Source organism: Martes martes (genome assembly GCF_963455335.1).
Source record: "Martes martes genome assembly, chromosome: 18".
Taxonomy (NCBI): Eukaryota; Metazoa; Chordata; class Mammalia; order Carnivora; family Mustelidae; genus Martes; species Martes martes.
Window position 1 is genome coordinate 25972360 of NC_137906.1, and position 22673 is coordinate 25995032.

Genomic DNA, 22673 nt, shown 5'->3' on the forward strand with positions numbered 1-22673 from the left:
TGGTGGACTCTTTGATGGGCTGCTCAGAGATCTCTGCAAGAATGATTTAACCCTCCCAGCCCCTACTGCTGCAGCCAAGGGCAGATTTCCTTCCCTGGGCCACAGCCCCATCCCAGCACAGCCGGCATCCAGGCCTGATCTGCATGGGGCTATAAAGCACCCTCGAAACCTTGCCCATAGCTCAGGTAACTCTGAAACGTTGTCCCAGCTGCAGAAGTCCCCATGGGGTTGGCTGAGGCCCCCCAGTAAGGCTACATCAGAGTGCACCTTCACCTTCTGCCCAGTCCTGCTCCCTTCCCTCCCCTTCCCTTCTCTTTCTTTCCCCAGGTGTTGATCCCAAAGCACTCGCTAATAAACCTCTTGTATGTTTATCTCCTGCCCAGAGTCTGTTTCTCAGAAAATCCATCTATGACAATCAGCCTGTGCTGACAAAGCATTAGTGAACTTCTGGGTTCTATAAACATCTCAGTAGCTTTAGGCTTAAGATAGTTGCTCTCGTCTCTACCCAAGATTCAAAAATAAATACACTTTTCCTTTCCTCTGGGGCAAGTTCCTATCTTGGACCCACTTCCAAAAACTGGGTCCCCCTTCAGTGTCAACCTCCATGCCTTAGTTCCCTGCCCCAGAGCGAAAACAGGTAGAGTGGACTCTATGCTTTTTGCCTTTTCTGGTAAGAGCACTTCCACTTTCCTGTGGGAAGCCACACCTCTCTCCCTCAGTCCAGATCATAGGGGCAGGGCAGTCTTCGCTCCATCTTTCCTACATTTGCTTCAGAGGTGATCACATGACCCAGAAGTGGCCAGAGTGTTCCATCACCCTGGTTCTAGGGATTATTTAATGATGGGCTCCTGACCTAAAGTGGTTCAACCTGAAGACTTTCGCTGGTGCCTTTGGGGGAAAAATATTCTTTTATTACTGTGATTAGCTAAATTGCTAAGGACCTGTGTTTGGACCTGCTGTTGGCCATTACAAAGGGGGAGCATTTTAAGTAATGAAGCCAACACAGAAAGAAAGAAAGTCAAAGGGTGAAAGAAGTATCACTGACCACATCATTTGAATGCCTGGTACCAGCCACAACTAAAGCTGTCCCTTCCCCTGGACAGTTGTGTGAGCAATAAAGTTTGTGTTCAATTTCTTTTTTTTTTTAAGATTTTATTTAATTTGACAGACAGAGATCACAAGTAGGCAGAGAGGCAGGCAGAGAGGGGAGGAAGCAGGCTCCCCGCCGAGCAGAGAGCCCGATGCGGGGCTCGATTCCAGGACCCTGAGACCATGACCTGAGCCGAAGGCAGAGGCTTTAACCCACTGAGCCACCCAGGCGCCCCTAATTTCTTTTTTTTAATTTAATTTTATTTTTTCAGTTTCTAAGATTCATTGTTTATGCACCACACCCAGTGCTCCATGCAATATGTGCCTTCCTTTCTGTTGCTGACAACCGAAAGAATCCTGGATAAATAGCGAGATCTCGGTGCAGAGAGTCGGAATTTGGTGAGGTATTGACCAGAACTTATTCCCATGGGAGCATCCAACTTTCAATTCAAAGCCAGCTAAAGGCTGAGGCAAATATTCAAGCCTCCAGACAGCTTCTAGATGGTCATAATCAGGCAGAACTTTGGAATTACAGGCCTCATCCAGAGCCTGAAGAAGAGAAATACAAGAAGAGATATCCCTCTCCCTCCTCAAGTTGGGGGAGCAAGGGAGCTCAGAGACCTCACCTTCCTTGGGTACTTGTATGGGGCTGTTACTGACTTCACGTGCTGCTGCAGCTCCTTGGTGAGCTGGTCGGAGTCATGGGACAGAAACTGTGGGGCCAGGACCACAAATGCCTTTACCACCTGCAACAAAGATGAGGGCCAAGAGAGAAGGCATCGGAGTGTTGTTGTCTCCTGGAATAATGCAGAAGCAGGGCTAAGGTTTCCAACACAGCACCCCCTTTATATACCCTCAAATGTGCCTCCAGATACCTGGGTGAGAGAAAGGGAGAAAGTAGGGATAACAATGGCTAAGTTTCCAGCTCTCTCTCAAGTGGCTTACTGGATGGGCAGGTAGGATTGCAAATTGAAACAACCCTCATCTCATATCAGTGATAGAGAGAAACTCCTTATAAGACAGGAGCAAAAAATGAAGACTGGGGACCATAAACCTAAATGATTTTTTTAACCACTCCAAACTGCAATTTGTACATCTATAAAATGGTGATCCAACTGTCATACTTAATTCATGGGAAATTAAATGAAATCATATATAGCAAGACTTAGCCCAGTGCTTGGCACAGAGGGATTTTCAGTAGGGGATCCCCTTTGAGTCTCCCTTCCCTAGTGGCTTCTGTGATTTCCATGGCTGATATGGCCAATACCTGCCAGAGATAGGAATTCATTCAATTCCTGTTGAAATGTACTTGGACACTGACCCACACCTCTGTACCTGACCTTTTTCTATACATATACCAAGTTCTGCTAGGCTCCATCTGGGCCTGTTTCTATAACCATAGCATTAAAGGGGTCTTTCTTCTTCCTTATGTTCTCATCGTAAAGCCCATGGCTCAGGGGCTCTACCTCTTGGCTCTAATTCTTCCTCTGTTCTGGTCAGGAATCAAATTCTGATTCAAATGCCACCAGCAGAATGGAATCCCCGTAGCCTCATAATAATAGACCACATATGGTGTTTGCTATGTGCCAGGCCTTGTTGCAAGAACTTAACAAACATTAACATGTTCAATTCTTGCCTAAGATCATACTGCTGGTAAGCAGCAGGGCTCTCCAGCCTCCAGGTTCCATGATCTTAACTACCATGCACTGTGCCCTTGTTTCCAAAATCTGCACACCCCCACCTCCCACCCTTGCAACTCCAGGCTGCTGCTCCCACGTCACCTCTCCTCGGACAGGGTCGGGGCTGCTGACTACAGCCGTCTCAACCACAGCAGGGTGCTCCATCAGTGCATTCTCAACCTCTGAGGGCCCAATCCGGTACCTGTAGAAGAGCCTGTCTTTCAGAGAACGCTGGGCATGCAGCCTCTAGGCCAGCCCAGAAGTTCAGAGCCAGCCAGAATAAAGATCCAGGTTTCCCTTCCCAGCCCAGAAACCAAGCTCACCCGCTGGAGTTAATGATTTCATCTCCCCGCCCCAGGTACTGGAAATAGCCATCTTCATCCTTGATTGCCCGATCTCCAAGGATCCAAAAATCCCCTCGAATGTTGGCTGCTGTCTTCTCAAGATTGTCCTAGCGACCATAGCAAGTCATAATCACTGTAACTGCAAAGCTGAAATCCTCTGCCCCAGGGCTGGCATGAATAACTACATGTGATGATCTTGGCCAGGCGTGCCAACCTCAGCCCTCAGATGGACCTGGAACTTTCCCCTTTATTCCAATTATTGTCCCCAGTGTCTCTGACCTGCTCCCCAGGGTCCAGTCTGAGGGATAATACTGATGCATTTATCCACCTGTGCTCTAGGGCATTACTTTGTAGTAAGCACACAATAAGTGGCAGTAACTATTAGTAGGGCATTTATTATTTGATTGTTTTATCATTTTGGTATCAGAAGGTATGTGTTTGAGGTCTTCCCTGTCCATTTTTTTTTTTTATTTATTTTCAGCGTAACAGTATTCATTGTTTTTTCACCATAGTAGTGTTCTTGGCTGACTCTTATAATCTCTGACCTCACCATCCATCCTCACCTATACAGGAAAGTGGTTGGACTTAAGGATCATCTAATTCTAACGTTCCAAGGTCTGAAGACAGGGATGCTCTCACCTATTTGGTGAAATCTCAATGTCATGTATAGCATGGCTCTAAAGGACATTGACGGCATAGAGCAGGGGAGAAATATTTGGAGAGAGGCAGGGCTGCCCTTGGGAGAGTACTGCTGTATGTAGTTTGGGGGGCAATAAACTTTTTTGGCCCGAAACAGTTTTAGAGGGGGGTGGAAAAGGGTAACGGAAGGGAGATAATTCTTCAAAAGGAAACTTAGGGGTAGGTTAAGGATGACAGGGATGAATACCCAGTTTTTTCTCTCTGCAAAGTGCCCGTTATTGGACACTGGACACCCTTTGTTCCAAGTCCTGTCATGGTTTACCTCTTGGGAGGTATATAACTTTGTCCCCCGCCATCCCTCTCAGAGTCTCCACTATCCCCACAGAGAACAGAGGGGAGGAGTGGGTTCCTCACCACATAGCCAGAGAAGATGCCTATAGGTCTGATGGGCTTTACCCTGATGCCCAAATCTCCCTCTGTACCAGGAGGCAAGATCTTGCCCTTGTCGTCCAAGACCTGAAGGAGGAAGCAGACAGGAAGAAGATTCTGCGTAACAGGAGGTGGCTGGAGTGGCAATGTGGAAGAGTTGAGCTGGTCTGATGGAAGACCCCCTTACTCCAGTGGTGACCGAAAACAAGAACGAGAAGCCAAGGGCAGCAAAGAAAGCACCTCAACTTCTAATCCATCTGCCTGGGATGGTTGAGGTAAAGCCCCTTATGGAGACAGGACCAGATGAGCTTGGGAAGAATCTTCTGGCTGTAGGAGCTCAGTAAATATAACAGCCTCCCATTTTCTTGTGAGGGCCATGAACTTGATCAGACAGATCAAAACTCAAAGTATGCCTCCTCTACCTTACTAGTTGACTTTGAGCTGACTGAGTTCTATGTTTCAGTGCCTTCATTTGTCTAACAGGGATGATAATAGCTTATGTCACAGAACTATATGAGAATGAAGGAAGGTATTTTTTTTAAAGATTATTTATTTATTTATTTATTTGAGAGACAGATCACAACTAGGCAGAGAAGCAGGCAGAGAGAGAGAGAGAGGAGAAAGCCGGCTACCTGCTGAGCAGAGAGCCCCCCGATGCGGGGCTCAATCCCAAGACGCTGGGATCATGACCTGAGCCGAAGGCAGAGGCTTTAACCCACTGAGCCACCCAGGCGCCCCTGAAGGAAGGTATTTTTAAGAAGGTATTTAAAAATGATTATCATAGTCAGGGGGAAGGAGAAGCAGGCAATTGCAAATAACACTGAATAGAGTAAAAGTTATCACTTCAGATACATATACCTATGCACATAACCATAGACACAAATTCTATACATTGGAATTGAGCCCAAAGAAATAATAAGGGGAAAGAGCAAAATTTTAGCTAAGACATCTTGCTTATTGTTTTTACTAGTGAAAATTTTGGAAATCATCCATCGACCAACAAAAGGCATAAACAGTAGTGGAACCATCCAATCTACTACCATATAGTCATTAAAATTCATGTTGTAGGTAGGTATTATTTGACTTGGAAAGACAGTCACCCAAAATTATTCAAGATAAAAGTAACTTACAAAATGATATGTCAAGATTCACCCTTATTTTTAAAAATGTATATATTTATAGAAATGGCTAGCTACTTAATTTGCTGGCAATTCAAAGTGGTTTTCCCTGGATGATAAAAAATGATTAATTTTCTTTGGTCTTTCCTCCCTCCCTCCCTTCCTTCTTTTCATCCTTATCCTTCCCTTTTAAATATTATTTAAATATCTTTAATTTTTCCTCAGTGAACAATGCAATAAATAAATTACTGAAAAATTAGTGTACTTCCTACTTTTCCCTCCCTCCTTACAGCCCCTAACAAACCTGCACATCATAATGGGGAATAGCAGTTCCCAGGTAACCAGGTTTGATTTTCATGGTCTTGGAAACTCTGCAAGTGAGTCCCTGCGGAAGATGGTAGACAGATTGACAAATCTTAGGAGGAGTTATATGGTCACAGAAAAATTAAAAAAAAAAAAAAAGATTAAGCAGAGCAAATTCTAAAATAGTCCTGAAGTTGCCTTTTCTTTAGTAGCTCCCTTCCAACCCTGTTCCTGGCTCCCTTCCCTTTACTGGAACTCCCATCCCAGGGTTGCACTAAATTGTTTGGAAAGCAAGCTGACTGACCCCTCCCCAGGGAAAAGGACCTGACAACCACATTTTAATCTCTTTAGAGGGAGCTATACTTTAATAAGTGACCATGGACCACAAAAGTCCTTTAAAACAATACTGGATTAAATTACCTCCCATAAGAGAGCTAGCTCTGCTTGAATCCTAAAATGAATCCCACAGAGATGCTGGTGTTTAAAGGAACATTCCTTAAACATGGCTTTTTCAGAAAGGCTAGAAGCCCTTGCGACACATCCACTGTCCTCATCCACACTTGCAAAGCTCTTCCACATCGCAGCGCTCTCATCCATAAGCCCTCCAGGAATCTTGCCAGGGGGCCCGCTAGACATAGAGGGGTGTAGGATAAAAGAGTGGAGAGGAGACCAGAGGTACTGAGAGTCACAGATAAGAGGCACTGGAAAGGTTGCTGGGGAAACTATTCCTCAGGTTGTTTTGATAAAGCAGCGGTGTACAGGGCAATGCAAATTCACCTGGTACTCAAGGGGCCCCAAGAGTTCTCAGAAGACATCTCAGCAGGTAAGGTGGGGTCCTACTGGGTTCTTCTCCCCAATGCTCACTTTTGTCTGAGCAGCTTAGGACAGAGTCTGACGCGCTTGATAAATTTGGGTCTCTGCTAAAATGTTACCGCATTACAGAGGACTTTCCTGACAACCATATTGGAAATACCAGTCCCTCATCCCACATCACCCCATCTCACCTGTTTTACTTTCCTCCCTAGAACGTCTCACTGTCTACCATGTCATACATCTATTAGTTTGTGTCTCAGCTCCCCACTCCCACTGGAATGTAATGTCCAAGACAGTAGAGCTTCAGCTACTTTTTTTCTGTTCAATTGTCAATACCTATTCCATAGCAGGTGCTCAATAAATATTTACTGAATAAGTGCCTGATAAGTGATGGCTCATATTTTTACTATCAGAAAGGCTTTTAAAGCCCACCAGGTGCACCAGCCCATTGGTTCCCCCTAGGAGCAGATACCGTTTCTGTCTGGCCATAGAATTCTCGGATGTCCAGTCCCGTCTGGGCCCTCCAGTTCTCGAAAGTGTCTGGAAGGAGGGATTCTCCACCACTGAAGCAGTTCTGTAGATGTGGGAACTTGTAACTGAAGGAGAGAAGGGAGGTAAATGTTCCCCCGGAGCCTCCCTGGAACCAAACTCTGTCTAGGCAAGAGGATTCCAGGTACTTTAATGATGAGGTAGGCTTCACAGGGCAACCCACGCTCAACGGTCTGAGAGATGAGCATATGTGTATGTGGTGGAGACACAAGGATGGACCAATAAACCCAGAGGCTCATACCAACCCCCAACGCCCCATCACCTAGAAAGATCCTGTTGTATTAACATCCGGTAAACGATGGGTGCTCCTACCATGTTGTTGATTGGGTAGCTGGACAGCACCTGGAGGGAGAGAGCCAGCTGACACTAACCACCGGGTTAAATGCTGAATTTACCAGCATGCACAGTGGTTGCAAGCATGGAGCCTGGAGTTGGGCTCTGGATTTAAATCTTACCTTCTTTATTCTGTCTATTTCAGGCCAAACCCTCAAGCCAAAAATAACAGAGAAATAACCACCTATCATTATAGAGATACAGGTCCAGGACTACAGGCTGAAAGGACTAGATTACGGGTCCTGTAATTTTTGTCAAATTCTGGCTCACTGTTCCTGCCACTTTAATGACTCACCCCCAGTAACACACTTCTAGAATTATGTAAACCCTCAGTCCCCAAGGGAAGTCACTGTTGCAAATAGGATGTATGGTCTTGGTTAAGTCACTTAACCTTCCAGGTCTCGCTTTGTTAACAGATAAATTCCAGCCCTATTTTCCTAAAGCATTCTTGGGACATAACTCAGGTAGAAAAGTGCTGTGAAAAGTTAGAAATATGGGGGCAACTGGGTGGCTCAGTCAGTTTAGCAGTTGAGTGTTGTTTTTCGCTTGGGTCATGGTCTCAAGGTCCTCAGATTCAGCCCCTTGTTGGGCTCCATGCTCAGTGGAGTCTGACTGAGGATTCTCTCTCTCCCTCTTCCTTTGCCTCTCCCCTGGCCACACACACACATGCGCTCTCTTCCTCAAATAAATAAATCTTTAAAAAAGAGAAAAGTCAGAAGTGCCTATGAACAATTCAGTAGAAGTGTTATTAAAAATAGCTAGTACTGAATAGTTGCCAGCCCCTGTGCCATCTCATTGAATTCTCACAATAACCTCATGGAGTGTGTATTATCACCCACATTTTAAGAAGGAAAACTTTGAATCAGAGGGTTAAGTAATTTGCCCAAGGTCATACAACTAACAGGGACTAGAACCAACATTTCTGGCCCTTACTTTCAACGTGTTGCAACACCACCCCCATCCCACGTTTTGCTTTGTGCATAATATATCACAAAGAGAGATTCAGGCATAAGTGTCTAGAAAAAAATATTAACATTATCACAACATGCAATTATTTCTTCAAACTGTGCTTTAAAAAAAAAAAGACTGTATTTATTTGTCAGAGAGAGAGAGCACATGTGCAAGCACAAGCAGCGTGAGCATCAGGCAGAAGGAGAAGCAGGGTCCCCAGTGAGCAAGGAGCCCGATGCTCCAGATGTGAGACTTGATCCCAGGACCCTGGGATCAAGACCTGAGCCGAACACAGACGCTTAACTGACTGAGCCACCCAGGTGTCCCTCCTCTGAGTATTCTTGATGAACTGGTATAAATGATGAAAAATTTATCATTTCCCTTATTGCTTTGCCTTACAGGAAGCTCAACAGGAAAGGAGCTACTTATTTGCTATACTTCTCCTTACTCTCCTTAACCCGACCTGCTCAACTCACTGATATCTCCACTCTATATTTTTCTAATATGCTTTAGAATTTTACATCTGTTTTCATTCTGCTGTTTTCCATTTGTGACAGTTAACAAAAGCCATTTCAAATCCTTTTTTGGAAGGAGGCAGTTACTCTGTTTACATTTGTTTAAAACAGAGAATGACGGAACCATCTGAAGAGAATCTCTTGAGAGAATCCAGACCATGCCTGACCTTTTGACATTTAAGTATGCCATCCATCCTCAGATTGCCCCCAGGGTCTCTGTTGCCAGCCAAACAGAAGCCTGAGTGGGCTGTCAACTGCTTCAGAGACCTGGAGGCCCCAGGACACCAGTGGCCCAACTTCCCATCTATGTTGTAGAATCCAACATCGGGCGTGCCTTTGCAAGCAAAATAATCCCATTTCCACTGCTTTGTTGCTCCAGGGTCATGAAATATGTAGATTTTATTTAATGGCTGTCCCATCAAGTTCCACAGGAAAAAAATCTGATATTCTAACACCGAAGCAAAAGCCCGTGAAGTATGTTTTGACTGAAGGAATGGCCAATGATAACTGCCTCCTGAATATATCCCCTTTATCTGTATATAAGTCTCTCCTTTCCTGGACCAGGAGCTCCAAAAGGACAGGGACCATTTCCATCTTGCTTACTGATTACTGTCCATCCATGTGGCAGGAGTTAGTAAATATTTGCTGAATTAAAAGAAACTGTAATAAATTGGAGTGTGCAAACCTTGGGCCATCTCTGACCTTCTGGTGCAAACTGGATCCTGTCTTACCTTTAGAATGACTGCTGGGTCAAACTTGGGCAAAAGATGGATAAATGTGCATGCTCCTGCTACCCAAGGTCCCAGAAATGAAGTCAAGATGTTCAGTATCCAAGCTGTGTCTGATATGGTCCATATTATGTCAGAGGTTTGCAGGTCTATCCATATGCTGAGAATAAAGAAGAAATACATGTACTACATGTACATTCAAGTACATGAGAGCATGCTGGGGTGGGTGGAACATGAGTGGGGGGCATAGAGGTGTGTGTGTGTGTGTGTGTGTGTGTGGTAGCACTGTATGTAAGTATAAGCAGGCAGGAGGAAAGAGAGTTGTTCTAAACACATGTCCTATTTAAAGAAGGAGTGATGGGGCGCCTGGGTGGCTCAGTGGGTTAAAGCTGCTGCCTTCGGCTCGGGTCATGATCCCAGCGTCCTGGGATCAAGCCCCGCATCGGGCTCTCTGCTTAGTAGGGAGTCTGCTTCCTCCCTTCTCTCTATGCCTGCCTCTCTGCCTACTTGTGATCTGTCTGTCAAATAAATAAATAACATCTTTTAAAAAAAAAATAAAATAAATAAAGAAGGAGTGAGTATTCAGAAGGTGTAACCCCAGCTGACAATGACCTTACAGATAATTGGGTCTCATTCTCATTCTATCCCTAGAACTTAGTACAGATTTTGGCGTGAGGTAACCACCCAAAAAATGTTTACTAACAAAAGACATCTAAATGAATATTCTAAAAAGTGGCCTTGCTAAGTTCAAGTTTGGTCAGATAGACCTTTGGTTCTCTTTTCTTGAAGAATCATGAATTGCCTAAGCATAGTTGAAGGTCTTGTACAGGGTGAAATGTGTCTCATTTCTCTTTTCAGGCCAGAATAAAAGTTATTAGCCCTGTCTGGAACAAAAAATGATTTAGGCTAGACATGAAGAACTTCCCTGTGACTGGGAATCATCACAGTTTGTGACTCTTACTAAGAAAGATTAATATTTTCAGCTCTGTAGGGAAATTGGGTCATAGCCTATAAGAGGTGAGAGGTGGAAATTTAATATCTTACTTACATTTAAGTGATTTATCACCACATCTTTTAGAAACTGCATTTTACTATAACTCTTCTATTAAATAATTTCTATTAAATAACTTAATTTTCCAGTACTACAGACTCATAGATGTGGTATTTAAGTTTTTTAGATTTTTTGGCATTAAAATATTTTTCCAGTTCTAATACTAGACTTTTAACATGATAAGCAGGATATCCTGGGGAAAAAAAAGACCCTGAATAGCTCTTATTATTGCATGACAACTTTGGCAATGTATTTTCTAATTCCATTGGTGAGGTTGATATAGTTAAAGAAAATTCTGAATTATGGGATCTAAGATCCAGAAATTCTGAATTTCAGTTCATTTCATTATAGTTTACCCTTGAACAACATGGTTTGAACTGCATGGGCCCATTTATATGCAGATTTTTTCAATACAGTACAATACTATATCTGTATTTTCTCTACCTTATGACTTTCTTAATAAAATGCTCTTTTCTCATGCTTACTTTATCGAAAGAATGCCATATATAATGCATATAACATATAAAATAGGTGTTAATTGATTGTTTATCTTATCAGTAAGGCTTCTGGTCAATTGTAGGTTATTAGTAGTTAAGTTTTGGGGTAATCAAAAGTTACACCTGGGTTTCAGCCACACAGGGGCCAGTGTCCCTAACCCTTGTATTGTTCAGGAGTAAACTATAATCCAATCACAGTTTCCACCTCAACAGATTTGAAAAGTAATTTGATGCTGGTATCCAAAATGCCCTCTTGGAATGTGGGCAGCATCAGTGCAAATAACCAGCATTCCAAAGGACAAAATATAGATTGGACTGGAAGGGGAAAATGCATATCTACTTGTGCTAATCCTATTAGACACATGGCTTAAAGCTCTGAAGAGGTTTAGAGATCCCAAGTTACCTGAAACAAAAATGTCCCACCAAAGGTCACTAGATACCCAACTTGCTAAGCCATGCTCCCTCTTGCCCCCTTCCCAGCTGTCTTTCTCAGAAGCACCAGATGGTAGCCCATCCAAAGAGAACCGGATTTGAGCTCAGAAATGTCTCACGCCCTGGTCATGTAGTTCTCTGTAGAGAGAAAGGGTTTCTCTTACCGAGCATCCATCTTGGCCTTGATGCCCAGGCTGGCGTGGGAGTGTTCCGCCATCTTCGGAAGACCACTTGTCCCACTGGTGAAGTAGATGGCAGCTGCTTCTTGGCTTCCAGTCTCCACACAGCAATGATTGGTAGATGCTTCTCTGACAAAGACAAAGACTGTCACATTCTCAGATCTCACCGGGACACTAGATGTCCTGGCAACTCACCTCTTCCTACCTTCCCTGATGCTGGCAAGGGCAAGTCAGCCAACTCACTTCAGAAGGGATGCTTATGAATGGTTAAGATCAATGGATTCTGAGTCAGTCACACTTGGGTTCAAAAACAACTTAGATTTGGCACTTTATGACTTCAGACTTCAGACTATTTAACTTCTCTGAGTTTCACTTCTGTATCTGTGAAATGCCAACAATAATATGAGATGGCTCATAGAGTTGCTGAGAAAATTAACTGTAACACAAAGATAATGAGCAACTTGCCCTGAAAAAACTCAATACATGTTTACCTGATTGTTGTTGGAAGCCCTTGCATGATACCAGGTTTAATAGTAGGTGCCCATTTAGTATCCGTTTTCACAATACAACCTCCTCTATTCCCTTGACTTTCCTCTCTCGAACCTCTCCTCTCATGTCCTGATTTCAAGTCTCTCAAAGATGGTTGCATGTTGTCAACTTCTCTGACAGTTATCTTAAAGATCATGACATTAGGAAAAGCTTTTGTTCTCCCTGGGGTTTCTAAGGTCTGTGTCTCTAATGGAGGCAGTCCAGATATGTGACAGGAAAATGCATTCTTCCAGCCAAGCTTGCCATATACTCTTGGAAGGACTCATAGAGTCCTCTGCTTCAGAAGCCTAGCCTAGAGATACCGAGGGTAAGAAGAGGATATTCAGTATATCAGCCTCCTCTGCATTTTACTGCATATGCTTTTGGGCTCACCTCTGATTCCAGCTGGATTTGCAGTAAACAGCTCTGAGCATTTCAGTCCACTTGGTGGTGCTTCTGGTGCGGACTATGGCTGATTCACTTTGTGCCCCACGATTTCTCTTTTGCCATGAGAGCATGGGACTCTGAGCCTACTCTGCATGCATGCATGCTTGTGCAGCCTGGAAGTGTGGGGTCGATGATACCCACCCCCCATACAACCGTCCACCAACGGGGCTCAGGTGCTGATGGCTCAAACCTTATCAGTCCTCCAGTGAATAATCCTGAGAGGAATTCTGTGTGGTCCCTGCAGATTAAGCCCACTTATGCCATGTAGTGACTTGATAACAAACTCTTAAATAGCTTTTCTTTCATCCTTGCTTCACATTCCCCAGGCCCACACTCTGCTCCCTGGAGCTCCCAAACAAAGCACCTGCACATAAGTGCTTTGCTCAGTTTCTACTTTTGGTGAAAACACAGGCTGAGACATGTAGCTACTCACCGTAGTAGAGTCTTAAAGTCAAGCCACCCATCCCGGCTTTTCTCAGATACCAGTAGCTTCATTTTCAGAGAAGGGCAGTCAGAGGCCACAGTGTCCACTGTCTGGGACACTTCATCCCCAGCCACGATGGCCCTGGCTTTAGACACCTGCAGCCTGTAGAGGATGTCCTTTGCTTTCATTTGGATAGTCCCGGGCATGAAGACAAGGCCTAGAGAAGCCAAATGTCTTAGAACTGGGTGGGAGGGTTATCTTCTTCCCTAGAGAAGACTGATATAAACAACCAGTGGGGAGCTTATGGGGGAAGAGGGGTTGAGGAAGGGATGACCAATGGGGAATATCAATATTAAGGCACCAAAGATCAGAGAGTGATTTCAACACTGATTTCCTGGGTGTGTTAGAACAGTAAGGAGTCTACCAGGACTAAGGAGAGAAAATGAGTTGCCTGATGTCATATAATGGACAGTCTAACCCCCTTGCCCCTGCTCCCCATCCACACACAATGCCCTACAGGAGCTTCCTGTAGCCAAAGACTTTCATACAGTAATTAAACTAAGTATATGTGCTGGCAAAGTGAGCACAGTAACTGAACTAAGAAAAGGCTCTTGGAATTTCTCCATCCTACAACACGGGTCTTGCTCTCAGGCCTGGTTACTTCTCCCAAGCCTGGAACACAGAATTATCTTGGCCAAGAGTGCTCTTAGCTTTGTTTTTGTCTTCTCTCTTGATAAGATCCATGTGGTTTTGTTTATTCTTCTGGAGAATAACTAAACTTATATTTCACCATTTACAAAGCTTATTTCACATATTACTCCTCATGAACAGCTTGTACCCCTGGCTTACTTTATTCCCACTTCAGGATCCACACTGCAGACCTGTTAACCATCTCCAGTGTGTCTCCAACACGATGGCCATGTTGAGTCAGGCCCACAGAACAGACACATGTCCCTTGCTAAGTTCTCCTTCCCTTCAGACTGTACTCAGAGTGTCATCTTCCTTGTGTGGCCTATTCACTCTCTTCATGGGGCTTCAAGTTCCTACAATTGTCTCTATACTTCCTTTGATTATTTGACGACTTCCATCTCCCGCCTTACTGATGGGAATACCTGTTGCATGTGAGGAAGGCCAGGAAGGGTAGGGTGGGAATGAATGAAGACAGGTTGTGCAGGTGTTTCTCTGGCTCTTTCTTATACCTTTCCACTTCTCATTTCTTGAATCTAAAAGTTGATGATTCTTGATTTTCTATCTCCATCTCAGACATTGTGCCCTTCAATGCAACAGCTCACTTTCCATCCCTTCTTTTCTCCATACATATTTTTGATTGAGATATAATAGACATATAACACTGTACTAAGTTTAGTTGTACCACATAATTTGATATATGAATATATTATGAAATGATCACCACGCTTAGTTAACATCAATCACCACACATAATTACAAATATTTTTCTGATAATAACAGCTTTCAAGATCTACTCTTAGCTGCTTTCAAATACACAATAGAGTATTGTTAACTATAGCTCCCATGCTGTACATTACATCCTCAAGACCTATCTATATTGTAACTGAAACTTCTCATCCCTTCTTGAACATCACATGGGTACCCCTAACTCAACAGTTACCAAATTGAGCCTGCCATCTTACCCTTACAGCCCCATACCTGCTTCTCGCTGTGGTCTTCACTTCAGTGAAAGCTCGAAGCATACACGCAGATGCCAGAATTTCTATGACTTCTCCATCTCTCCCTGGCTCTCTTTCTCTATCATATGTCACTCATCAAAAAATGGTGTTCTGAGAGTCCTCCTAATTGTCTCTTAAATCTACCCACTTACCTCCATCTCTACCACCCCATCCAAGGTTGAAGCCAGCATCATTCCTTGTTTCCTGTCTGGGTTTCCCACTCCTACTCTAGCCCTCCCCCATCCCACCTTGATGCACCATCCAGGGTGACAGAGTATGATCATGTCACTCAATCCATCCATGCTTTTCCATTCCTCACTGGATAAGGATTCAGAACCCCTCAGGGGCCTGCCCATTGTTCCAGGCTCACTTGTCACTTTCTCCCTGCTGCCTCTAAACACACAGATATCTTTTCAGGTTTTCTCATAATTTGCAAGCTTCCATTCTCTCTGTGCTGTTCTCTCTGCTTAGGGCATTCCTCTCTGCATCTTCTCCTGGCTGAATCCCACTTACCTTTCAGATCCCAGCCCAAATACCATTCCACTGGGACCCCCTCATAGTGAACTCATTAGTCAGTTCAGGTCTCTTTTTATCACAGCAGTTGGCAAAATTTTTCTGCAAAGGGCCAAATAGTAGATATTTTAGGCCTTGTGGGCCAGATGCTCTCTATCCCAGCTACTCAAGTGTGCCATTGTAGTGCAAAAGCAGCTACAGCCAGTGTATAAACAGGGTATATGGCTGTGTTCTAATGAAACTTTACAAAAACAAGCTGCAGACCAGATTTGGTCTATAGGTCATTGTTTGCTAACTTTTCTTCTTTCAATACATTCTTATTAAATTCTCATGCCATTTATCAAAATTGTGATTCAATAATTATGCATACAACTAATAGTTTTTAGGCAATCTCTCTCCAAAGATCTTTAAGCCCCATGAATGTATAAACCATGAGTTTATACATTTGAGTATGAGTTTTGTCTACTCTATATTAGCAACCTTTAGCACACTGCTTGGTGCACAATTTAATTAGAAACTCGAACAAAGGGTGGCATTAACATATGAGGAAAGACAGGATGCTATGGAGAGGGGACATCTTTTGGGAGGGGTGGTAGAATTTCACTGTCAACAGCTTCATAAGGGAGATAGTTATCAGGCCAGGCGGTTCATTACCAACCTGCTCGCATGCAGCCCAGGGTCACCAGCCACCACTCAGGCACGCGGGGCAGCACCACCGCCACACGATCCCCAGGCTGCAGGCTGCATGCCCCCGAAAGGACATTGGCTGCCTGCTGGCTGAGTTCCCTCAGTTGGCTGAAGTTCCACATTATTTCATCCCCATCACCGCTCACCCACCACAGGGCTGGGCCTGGAGGTCGCTTGCCAGCCTGAAGAAAGAGAAGACCTGCTGATCAGGGTGGGTTGGTACACACATGCATGTAGAATAAATCCTGTCGTACAATTGTCACATCAGTGCTTAGTAGACTTGTTGATCTCAGGATCCCCTCCACACTCCAAAGACCTTTTATTTATATGGGTTCTATCTATCCCTACTTACTACATTAGAAATTAAAACTGAGAAATTTTACAAATGTGCGCTTTTACAAATAACAGAAACAAATCATTATACATTACCACAAATATGATGTTTTAATAAAGAAGTTAAGTATACTTTCTAAAACAAACAAACAAAAAGAGTGGCTTCATTTTACATTTTTGCAAATTTCTTTAACACCTTCCTTAATAGCATATAGTTGGATTCTATCACCTTCCTGCAGTACCACCTGCCATGTAGCCTCTGGAAAAGACCACTACATCCTTGTCAGAACGTGACAGTGAAAAAGGCAAATGTTATCTTAGATTTATTTATTTGTCTTCCCCTCTCTATGTATTTATTTTTTATTATGGTCAAATATACATACCATAAAATTTACCATGTTAAGCATTTTTAAGCATACAGTTCAGTGGTATTAAGTGCATTCACATTCATCCATTGCCACAACTTTCTCATCTTTCTAAACAGAAACTCTGTCCCCATTATATGAGATCTCCCCAGTTCACCATCCTCCCAGCCCCTGGCAACCAGCATTCTACTTTCTGTCTCTATGAATTTGACTGCTCTAGGAACCTCATATAAATGGAAATACACAACATGTGTCCTTCTGTGACTGGCTTATTTCACTTAACATAGTATCTCCAAGGTTCACCCTTATTATAGCATATGACAGAAATTTCATTTTTTAATAAGATACTTTTTTTTTTAAAGATTTTATTTATTTGACAGAGCGAGATCACAAGTAGGCAGAGAGGCAGGCAGAGAAAGAGGGGGAAGCAGGCTCCCTGCTGGGCAGAGAGCCCGACGCGGGGCTCGATCTCAGGACCCCAAGATCACGACCCGAGCCGAAGGCAGAGGCCTAACCCACTGAGCCACCCAGGCGCCCCAGAAATTTCATTTTTTAAAAGGCTGAACAATATTCCATTATATGGTTGTGCCACATTCTATTTATCTATTCATCCACTGATCCTACCTTTTGGCTATTATGAATAATCCTGCTATGAACATGGTTGTATAAATATCTCTTCAAGATCCTGCTTTTCATTTTCATTCATTTCCATTTATTTTTTAATTTCATTTTTTAATGTTTCTTAAAAGATTTTATTTATTTGAGAGAGACAGAGAAAGAGAGAGAGAGCATGAGCAGGGGGAGGGAGAAACTGAGCAGAGAGCCAGATATGGGGCTTGATCCCAGGACCCTGAGATCTTGACCTGAGCCAAAGGCAGATGGTTAACTGACTGAGCCACCCAGGTGCCCAGTATTTTTTAACTTCTTCTTTGATTTCCTGGTTGACCCATTCATTGTTTAGTGGGATGTTCTTTAACCTTCATGTACTTGTGGTCTTTCCAAATTTTTTCTTGTGGTTGACTTCAAGTTTCATAGCATTGCTGTCAGAAAACAGGCATGGTATGATCTCAATCTTTTTGTACTTGTTGAGGGCTGATTTGTGACTAGTATGTGATCTATTCTGGAGAATGTCCCATGTGCACTAGAAAATAATGTGTATTCTGCTGCTTTAGGATGAAATGCTCTCAATATATCTGTTAAGTCCATCTGGTCCAGTGTGACATTCAAAGCCATTGTTTGCTTGTTGATTTTCTGCATAGATGACCTGTCCATTGCTGTAAGTGGGGTCTTAAGTTCCCTACTAGTATTGTATTATTATCACTGAGTTTCTTTATGTTTGTTATTAGTTGTTTTATATATTTGGGTGCTTCCATGTTGGGGGCATAAATATTCACAATTGTTAGATCTTGTTGGATAGATCCCTTTATTATGATATAGTGCCCTTTTTAATCTTTTATTACAGTCTGGTTTAAAATCTTGTTTGTCTAATATAAGGCTACTCCAGCTTCCTTTTGACATCCATTAGCATGACAAATGATTCTCCACCTCCTCACTTTTGGTCTGCCGATGTCTTTAGGGTTAAAATTTAATCTCTTGTAGGCAACATACAGATGGGTATGGTTGTTTTTTTTTTTAATCCATTTTGACACCCTATGTCTTTTGTTTGGAGCATTTAGTCCATTTACATTCAGAGCAATTATTGATAGATATGAATTTGGTGCCATTTTCTTGTTTTGTTGTTGCTTCTGGCGATTTTCTCTGTTCCTTTCTTGTCTTTGTCACTTTTGGTTTTTCCTTTGCACTCAAAGAGTACTCTTTAATATTTCTTGCACAGCCAGTTTAGTGGTCATGAGCTCCTTTAGTTTTCATTTGGCTGGGAGAGTCTTTATCTCTCTTTCTATTCTGAATGACAGCCTTGCTAGATGGAGTATTCTTGACTGCTGATTTGTCCATTGCACATTGAATTTATCAAGCCACTCCCTTCTGGTTTGCCAAGTTTCTGTTGAGAAATCTGCAGCTAGCCCTATGGGTTTTCTCTTTTAAGTTAGGGACTTCTTTTGTCTTGCTGCTTTTAGGATTTTTTCTTTATCATTTTTATTTTGCAAATTTAATTATAATATGTCTTTGTATTGGCCCACTATTGTTTATTTTGATGGGAGTTCTCTATGCTCTTGGATTTGGATATCTGCTTCCTTCCCCAGATTAGGGAATTTTTTAGATTTTATTTTGTTAAATAAATTTTCTGCCCCCTTTTCTTTCTCTGGTACTCCTATAATACAAAAGTTATTATGTTTGATGGAGTCACTGAGTCGCCTAAGCAAGACCCTGCTTTTGATTCTTGGGGATATATATCTAAGAGTGAAATTGTTAGATTATATAGTAATTCTATTTGAAATTTTTTTTGAGGAGCTTCCATACTGTTTTTCATAGAAGCTGTACAATTTTACATACCTACCGGTGATACACAAGGACTCCAATTTGTCTTAGTTTTGTTCTGAGATAGTTTTGATTTCACAGATTACCCTGAAAGAGCCTCAGGTATCCTCAGGGGTTCCATATCATAGTCTGAAAGTAGTACTACAAAGTCAGAGAAAATTTAACAGTAATTGTGTTAGGTATTTAAAAATTCCCAAGAGCTGTATCATTTTGCACTTTGACCAGTAATGTGTAAAAGTGTCATTTTCCTCATAGTTCTATCCACAGAGTATGTTGTCAAATTCCTGTATTTAACTAAACTGGTAGATAAAAATATTATTTCAATGAAGTTTTAGCTTACATTACTCTTATTATGAGTGGCGTTGAGCATTTTTTCTTACATTAAAGGGCTGTTTGTGCTCACTTTGCTTTTTTTTTTTTAACATTTTATTTTTAAAGTAATCTCTGTGCCCAATATGGGGCTTAAACTCACAACCCCAAGATCAAGAGTCACATGCTCTACTGACTGAACCAGCCAGGAGCCCCTGAGCTCCCTTTTCTATAAACTGTCCATTCATATACCTTGCCCACTTGTATTTGGTTGTGTCTCTTTATTCTTGATTTCAAGGAGCTCTTTTATGTTGGGAATATTAACTCTTATGCTGTCACAGGAGTTGAATATCTTTAATCACTTGTCACTAGTTTCTTTGTTTATGGCATTATTTGTCAATGTAGTGGGTTTTTGATGTTTATGTAGCTAATTTATTATATTATTTCTTTTATGGATTCAGGATTCTGAGTCATGGTAGTAAAGACATTCCTCATTATTCTAAGGAGGTATAACTTTTAAAGAAAAGCCAAAAATCCAAATTTTTATCTGAAAAACTTCAGTTTTATAAAATGTTGACTTATTATTATTATTATTATTATTATTATTATTACTATTTAAGATTTTACTTATTTATTTGAGAGAGTGAGTTCCCGTGAATGCCCATACATGAGTGGTAGGAGAGGCAGGGGGAGAAGCAGGCTCCCCACTGAGCAGGGAGCCTGATACAGGGCTCCATCCCAGGACCCTGGGATCATGACCTGAGCCAAAGGCAAACACTTAACTGACTGAGCCACCCAGATGCCCCTGTTATTATTATTTTTTAAGAGTGTCTGCACCATGGGCCATCTTCACCTAGAGGCCCAGCATTTGTGATCTGCACATCAAGGTTGTGTCGGGGTCCCTGTGCTGGGACCTCAGGCCAACATCATGGTATGACTCCCTTTGAGCACCATGTTCTACCTCTTTCTCTATATTAGTCAGGAATACATCTTCCATGCTCTAGAATGGTGCACAGAACTACAAGTGAAGGCAATGTCAGGATTAGCAATGAATGGAGTGGAATTCTAGAAGTTCAGGGAGGGAAATTTCCACATTGCCTTCTTTCTCTGATATCTCATGATAGAGCCCTTTTGAACAATCCCTGCTTAGGGGCCACCCTGCTTACACACCCGTGATGACAAGGACACAGAATTTTCTGAGAAGACTAACTCAGTCTTTGGTCACTGCTGATTTTCTCTTACTCAACTCCAATCTACTTTCTCTATGACCACAGCTCCCTTCTTATTTTACCCTGGGAGGTCACAAGAGAGCATGTACGTACAGGCAAACTGTGTGTCAGCACTAGGGCTGGGGTAGGGAAGTGTTCCAGGTTGATCTACCCGGCACCAGCCCCAGAGTGCTCCTTTCTGCCAAGCCCATGCTCTCTTGCACCTACCCATGCTGCTTTCATGGAAGAGGGACATCTTTATAGCTCATCATAGTACTTGACGCATAAGTGCTGAATGAATATTTACAGAATGAGTGGATGAATTAATGAACTTTGTTCAACTTTGTGCCCCCTTTCCACCCCATTACCTTTTCCATGCCAGCCCAGTGATCTATCACATCACTAGCAAAGTTAAATTTCTCAGGGGCCTCCTGGTGACCCCACTGCAGGGATGTCAGTTGCTTGGTATGGAGGAGGACAGTGCGACTAGACATCTGGGTCCCCCACTGGATGCAAACCTGCTGGAGTTTCCACAGCCAGTGCATGGTCAGACCTGTGAAATAAAGAGGTTACAGTGGTGAGTCTTTCTGTTATAGACGGCTCTAGGTCAGCTGCTTAAGGAGATTCATCACAACCTTATAGGGTTCTTCCAGAAAGGAATTTGTGGTGGTTATGTGTGAACTGGCACTCAGCATTCAGTACTGTTTCCCTCTGGTGTACCATTCTCCAAAAGCAGAGCACCCAGTCTAAATCTTATCTCTCCAGCCCTTCATGACAGTCCTATAAACATCCAATTTCATGCAATAAATACTTTTGTGTTTAAAATACCATGGTGAGGTAGATTAAATTATTTTTTCCAACAACTGCCTCCTCCCCATCATAGGATTATGTGTCCCCATTCATTTTCATGTGATTTGCCCAGTGCATTCTGGGGAAGAGGATGTATCCGCCTCTTATTGACTTTGGCTTGTTCATGGGATATGCTTTTGTCAATGAGATGTGAGCAGATGAGATTGTGTAGTTGGTCAGGAACTCTTGCATTTCTGCTTTCTATTATGAGAGTAACATATCACAGATAGGTGCTATACCTTCAGCCTGGGCACCCGGATGATAGCACATGTAGAGGTAGGCTAAGCCCTAACAGCCACAGCCAACACACAGACCCATGAGAAAAAAAAAACACGTGTGGATATAATAAGCTCCTGAGATATGTGGTATAATTGTTACTATAGTATATGCTGACTAATACAAATGGCATCTATTTCCTTCAGCTGAATCTTGACTGAGATACCTTTTTTCAAGCAAAGAAAATTTTAATTTGAGGAGTGAAACATTCATTACAGGTATACCTCAAAGCAATAAAGCACTTTACTAATAGTATAAGGGATCTGTTATTTACCCTACTTATTAACAATCATAAATAAACAAGTCTGTATTATCCATTAGTCTTTCAAGTGGCTATCTAAACTAATGACATCCAAACTTTTTAATTAACTGAGGTATCTTGAATACTATGCACCTAGCACATGGGGCCAACATCTAGAATCACATTAGAAATTATAACTGTTTTTAAAAAAAGCAACAAAAATAAATTTTAATTGTAATTATTGCTTTCATCTATGTGTTGGCTCCAAGGAACGTAGTTCCAAGGCTGCATAGGCTGGTCTCTGAGTTCCAACATGTTCACCTTGATAGGGGTTGCAGAATTTAACTCTAGGACTTTGATCCAAGGAATCTAGCTAGAAGTCCTTCCAGTGGCTGGATTCCCATCCCCCATTTTCTAGACAGCAGCAGCCATAATACTCAAGGTCAATGAACACTTGTGTCTCCTCTCCTATTTTCCACATGAACAAGTGAAAATATCCTTACCAGCTCCTAGGCAGCAATATTATTGCCTTTGTACCTTCTGGTCCCTCTCTCTTTCCATGGCTGGCTCTTGCTCATCCTTCTGGCCTTACCTCCTCAGACAGGCCTCCTTCCTGATGGCCATCCAACTCCCACCCCCTTTGACTGCCCTTCTCCCAGCCACCTCAGTCCCTCCCTTTGCTGTGCTATAGATACTTTTCCTTTGCCCCATGCCGCCTCC

General features: G+C 42.7%; 1 protein-coding gene across 3 annotated transcripts in view; it reads right to left on the reverse strand.

Annotated features, from left to right (window-relative positions):
• The window catches only part of LOC308359294 (acyl-coenzyme A synthetase ACSM2B, mitochondrial-like), a gene marked incomplete at its 5' end in the record, with an annotated part of 35679 nt that extends 14539 nt beyond the window's left edge, over positions 1–21140 (reverse strand). Inside the window, 12 exons of one of the 3 annotated variants that reach the window (XM_080830241.1) lie at positions 1716–1835; positions 2871–2970; positions 3092–3219; positions 4166–4267; positions 5603–5683; positions 6887–7010; positions 7226–7305; positions 9494–9650; positions 11635–11778; positions 13058–13265; positions 15908–16118; positions 20956–21132. In XM_080830241.1, the coding sequence (XP_080686367.1) occupies positions 1716–1835; positions 2871–2970; positions 3092–3219; positions 4166–4267; positions 5603–5683; positions 6887–7010; positions 7226–7305; positions 9494–9650; positions 11635–11778; positions 13058–13265; positions 15908–16118; positions 20956–21132 (1632 nt within the window). Of the gene's footprint in view, positions 1–1715; positions 1836–2870; positions 2983–3091; positions 3220–4165; positions 4268–5602; positions 5684–6886; positions 7011–7225; positions 7306–9493; positions 9651–11634; positions 11779–13057; positions 13266–15907; positions 16119–20955 lie in introns of all 3 variants that reach the window. The other 2 variants (XM_080830242.1, XM_080830243.1) reach the window with 2 other exon arrangements.
• Positions 21141–22673: the final 1533 nt, after the last annotated feature.